General features: G+C 37.2%; 1 protein-coding gene across 1 annotated transcript in view; it reads right to left on the reverse strand.

Annotated features, from left to right (window-relative positions):
• The window catches only part of LOC122816219, a 74,992-nt gene extending 69,253 nt beyond the window's left edge, over window positions 1–5,739 (reverse strand). Inside the window, exon 1 of the mRNA XM_044088966.1 lies at window positions 5,643–5,739. Coding sequence (XP_043944901.1) covers window positions 5,643–5,739 — 97 coding nt within the window. The remainder of the gene's footprint in view (window positions 1–5,642) is intronic.
• Between the last annotated feature and the right edge of the window lie 261 nt (window positions 5,740–6,000).

The following is a 6,000-nucleotide window of genomic DNA, read 5'->3' on the forward strand; positions in this document are numbered from 1 at the left end:
TACAGAGCCAAAATAACACTCAGAATTTTAAAAGTTGGTCTGGCTTACATGTGTACAGCTATTTATACAGGAAGACAAAAGGTATATTAATACTGCAGTGGTAGGCTGGCTATCACTTGTACAAGTGTAGCTATTTACACGAGAAGGTAAGATGCATATTAAAACAGTAGTGGTAGGTTGGCTGTTACCTATACATATGGGCCGCTGTCTATACAGGAAAATAATAGGTCTATTAAAAATAGTAGTGTTATGGTTGGATTTCACCTATCACAAATGCATCTATTTATACAGGAAGATAATAGGTCATATTAAAACAGTAGTGCTAGGGCTGAATGCCAGCTATAAGTAAGCAAAGCTATTGAAGCAGTAATTTAATAGGTCTATTAAAACAACAGCAGTATAGTCAAATGTCATCTATCATATGCACATCTATTTATATAGGGAGATAATAGGCATATTAAAATAGTAGTGGTAGGGTTGGATGAAACCTATAAAAATGTGAAGCTCTTTACATGGAAAGATAACAGTTATATTAATCACACATACATAGATTTATATAGGAAGATGATAGGCATATTAGAACAGTATTGATAGGGTTAGACGTTGGACTAGTTGAATAGTCAACACTTGTCACTTATGCACTTGAGCAACTATTTAAAAATATAGCAGACTGATCAGCAACAATTAAAGTAAGAAGTTTTTAAAAAGTGAACAATTTTTAAGCACACACCTGCATCCTATTTGCTTTGACAGCTATGAAGGCAAAAACAATACACACCATATATCTCAACCTGGCCAAACCCTTTGACACGGTTCCCTACACAGGCATAGTAGAAAACATAAATAAACTGGGAATAAACCCCTGTGTCACCTGTTAGATTGCCAACTGGTTCACAGATAGTACACAGTTAATCAAGATAGAGGAAGTAGAGACCAGTCACCAGTGGAGTTAACTGGGCTCTGTGCTGGGACCTCTACTGTTTGGCATCTACTTTTCTGAACTAAAAGCCAATAACAAAGGACTCTGACTAAGTTTGCAAATGACTGCAAGCTAGGTGCATTCACTGAATCCCCAAATGACAACCATCATGCAAGAAGGTTTGTCTCAAATAAATAACTGGTGCCAAAATCATGGACTGAAACTAAATGCCAAAAAAATGGATTATTGTATCCTTTGGGAAGTCATCTACCCCAAGGAACTACCAGATTGACAATATGCCCCTAAGGGTTGACCCACTTGTTTAAGATTTGGGAAACCCATGTGGACAGTGACCTAACTTTTAACCAACATGTGTCCATTGTTGTAAGAAATCCTTCTGCAATGTGCAGCTTATAAACAAAGGGATTGTGTCTAAATCCAGGGATGTCACCCCTTTACTCAGCCGTCATTAGGTCATTGTATATAATGCCCCCTTTGGCATGTATCTGTCCAAAAACATGCAACAACTGAAATGCCTGTAGAGGTGCCTTATTAAAAAGATACAAGGCCTAAACAACATGTCCTACATGGAATGACTCAAAACCCTCTTACTATACTCTGTATCCAGACTGCTAAGAGGTGACCTGTGTCTGGCATATAAGGCATCCTCTGAACCATTACTGATGGATTTATTGCACATCAGCAAGTCATATCATCAGAAATGCTTGGTCTAGGGATCTAAACCTCTTCTGTAACATCAACAGAATGGCTTGGAAGGACAGGTATATCTCGGTTACCGCTGCTGTGCAACAGACTCCCCATCCACATAAAGTTCATCACTGTCAATATTCAAATGCAACTTAGATCTATGGATGGAAAACAGAACATTTTCCCCAGAACTGCACCATGTACTACAAACAGATAGAGGCAACTCCTATATGCTTTATACCATGCATGGGTCCCCTCAAATTATCTATGGTATGATCTCAGTTATCCTCATTAAGAATAATATATAAATATTGAGCATAGGATGGGTAAGGCAAATCTGTAACCAAATGGGATAGGTTATTTTGAGCACAACAAGGGAAATTGACTAAGCTTAAAATTGCCCACAAGGGCAGTTAACAGTACTTATCTATGAACCAATTAACTTATTTAATTAAACAATAGATTCATTAAAAATAGTATTAGATGTATGTGTTGGTATAGTTTCTTTGTACATAACTTTAAACTATGTTTTTAGGCAACCATCCAAAATATAGTAGAATACTCATCAACTAATATAGCAAGGAGTGGTATAAAATGAAACATTAGTTAAGTGCACACCTGGTTCTGATGTATTTTGAGCAAGAAGATGATAGCTATTTTAAACCAGTAGGTGTCAGTGCAGTTTCAGCTGCTTAATTGCATACCTGCCACCCATAGCTTGTTGAATGTATATAGCAATGATTTACCTTCCTGCAGATTAGATGCTAACATTTTAGTTGGGCAGAACTAAGCTTCATACAGTGTATTTTACGGACTCCCTACATTTGCTTGAGGTGAAATTGCTTGATTGTAGCCACTCCGGTGGCATACAGGGATAAAGCCCTGACTACTATCCAAACTATACAGCTTTGATTAGCAGTTTAAGCAACTGATGGAGTAGCAGGGAGGGATAGGCATTACCATCCCAGGGTGGGTGGGTGTACCTGTGGATGCCTACCATGTCTATACTTTTTGGAGATTATGGAAGACACATTGGTAGGTCTGCCTAGAGAGGGAATAGGGTGGAGACTTGGTTGAGTTGCTGTTGAGGTGGGGTGGTATGCCGCATGTCTCCATTGGACATCTGCCCCCAGGCTTAATCATTAGTTCCACAAGGGAGGCAGGAGAAATGAGTAAGTCATCACAAGTCAAAAAAAAAAAACTGTTCCTGGGCAGATGCACAGATGTGCAGATATCTGGATGCTTAGTTCTGTGACCAACCCCAGCAACAGCAACACTGGCTTAAATGCAGAGGAAGGGGTGAAGCAGATGGTAGATCCAGCATGAACAAGTACCATGGTGCTAAGCTGATACAATGAAGGACAGTGGTGGTGAGGAACAAAATAAGAAATTGCTCAAGCATCAGTAGCACGCAGAAAAAAATGACAAAAGCCATAACACCGATTGTATTTTCTCATAGAAAATCACTTTCAGTGAAATTTCTATGTTTGCTCCAGCAATGGTTTACTCGTTTGGGAAAATTTCTTCCTTTTTCAAGTTGGTGTGACTGTGGACTTGGTATATTTAAGTTGTGGGTGTGAGGGGGGCTTGCCCTTCTATATTTCTGGCATTCTTTTCATCCTTTTGACTCGTCGGCTTTCAGGAAGTCTGTGTTTTATAGCAGAACTGTATTTAGTGCCTCTGTTAGCTTGTATTAAATGCTGGTGAAAAGGCACATTAGCAATAATAATAGATTATATCAGTGGATAAAGAAGATGAGCATAGTATTCTAGCCAGGATAACCTATAGTGAAAGTAATAAATACATTTTAAAATATTGGTAATAACAATAGTTCATCTGTCACTAGTTAAAAGCAGCTAAACAGTGCTTATTAGAGATGCCAAACAATGGCAGTGGCATAAAGTGCCCTAGCTATAAAATAATAGAACTAACATAACATAAATCAGTTAAAGATTTGCATTTTTAAAAATATAATTTATGTGCCATATATTGAACAACAGATAAATAGGAAGAACATAGACTCTTTATAAAGGAGCCACAACACCTTTAGAGCAATTTGTAAATGCTCTTTATAGCACTGGTAATAATAATACTAATAATCCAGGTGCAGCTAGGTCAGTTGCTGGTGCCCTTGGTGATGTCCACATTTAGCACCCTCCCCCATTTGAAGTTGAGGATTAAAAAGAAAAAAGTTCTCTTAGAGTTGAGGACAAAAACAAATATAGCTGCTTAAACGATTGCCTATACTGCTTGCAGTAGGGACTGATTTGTACTTCTGCAGTCTGCAGTGCTGATCATGTCTCCATACAGCTTGCTCCAGGGGCAGATATCCTTTTTACCCAACCCTTGTCACAGCTTTAAAAATAACTAATTGGCTACAAGGTAAATAGGAAAAACATACAATCATTAATCACTAGCTATGACAACCTACAGAGGAAATGAGAAATTAAAAATGCACTTGAAAGCAGTGGTAATAATGGTTTACCTGTCACCAAAAGAAAGAACTGTAGCCTAACAATGATTAAATAATGAGATGCTAAACAAACATAACACCAATGTGGTATTAAATAGTCTTGAAACAATCATAATGTATAGCACCATAGTAATATGTGTGAAATGTTCAACTCAAACAGTGAAGCAGGGACTTAAAAAATGTGGTATTTCTGGCAACCAAAGACTGTGACTAGCATTCCTGATCCTGAATCAGAATCTCATATGCTTAGTTTTTGATGTCTTTATCAACATATTATTCTCCTGCGACCGAATGTTCAATTCACTCAACTTCTTTTGTAGACATGTCCTAGCTGTATCACATGTAATCAGCTTACCCATTTTCAAGTCATCTGCATACAGACTGTAGAACATGTCAAATGAAGAAGACAGAGCTGAAAGATATAACCTGAAACAAGTATGATCTTAGGATAGAGCCCTGTGGAACATCTTGACTATATAACCATGAATTTCACCTGTCCAATTGCTGTAAGATACTTGCCATATCCTGTTTGTAAGCTGTGCAGCTATCCATCTTATCAAAAGTGCTTCAATATCTAGTTGTTCTAATTTATTGATTAGTGTGTTGTGTATGACCCTATCAAGTGCTGAAGTTAAATCTATATAAACTACATCAAGCACATTTCTTCATTCATATCTCCTATTATATTGTTATAGAACATCATATTACAGGTGTTAATAGATCTGATTTCAACATATGCAGCTTATATATGGTTTCAAGTCCCACCCTTTCCATTTCTGACAATAATTTATCCAATATAACCCTCTCCATTATTTTTCCACAACATGACATGCACTTATAGGTCTGTAAGACTCTGGGTGTGTACAAAGTAGTAAATAACGGATTTAATGGTACTGCAATTTCATGCTGAATTGTGCTCAAGTCATTATTACTAATTCCATCTCCTCCCTGAGCTTTGTTTGGATCCAATTTGCATAGTTCTCTTTCAATATAAGCTAATTTGATTTCAGCATCTGAGGTTACCTGAATGCCACTAGGATAATTTATCACTCCTTTGTGGAGCCAAACTGCTTTGCATAAGATTTTGTATATATATATATATATATATATATATATATATATATATATATATATATATAGTTTCACTTCATAATCTCGAATTACTGATTACTGAAAGCTTGAAATTCAGTAACCCGAGACTATGAAGTTGAACCATTCACAACACCAAAACCACAATCCTGAATCACACAATCATGAACATACACACACCATACACCACTTAACATACACACCATTCCACCTACAGCACACAAACCACACAACCCTACACTCCCCCACACCCCCCTACTTATATATACCAACTCTGAGGTCACACATAACATAAAAAAAAACTCACACCATGCCATCTTCCACTCGCTCGCGCACAAATACACATCACACATACACAAACACCAACAAATCCAACACTCACACTCACACTTACATCTCCCTACCCTTACCCACACACACAATGTACAAAAACACACACAAACACTCACTTACCTGCCATTTCATGCACCATAACACTACACACGATGTACCGGAAATGCATAAGCGTGGATTCGACATATTCACATTCGCTCTTATGCACTTTCGGCATTCTGGTTTTCAGCTTCATGGTTTCGAGTTACTGAATTTCGAGCTTTCAGTAATTCGAGATTATGAAGTGAAACAATATATATATCTATAATCTGTTGTGTCTGAGAATAAATTTTAGAATCTAGGCATAATTTACCAATTTGTATGTCTTTACTCCTAATATAGCTTATATATCGATAACATTTCCTATTATTATTTTTTGCATTCAATTTCTCTTTCAAAACTATCCACATTCATCTGCAGTTTTCCACTGAACACACCA

This window comes from Protopterus annectens, chromosome 12.part0, assembly GCF_019279795.1.
Source record: "Protopterus annectens isolate FY-2018-M chromosome 12.part0, PAN1.0, whole genome shotgun sequence".
NCBI lineage: Eukaryota > Metazoa > Chordata > Ceratodontiformes > Protopteridae > Protopterus > Protopterus annectens.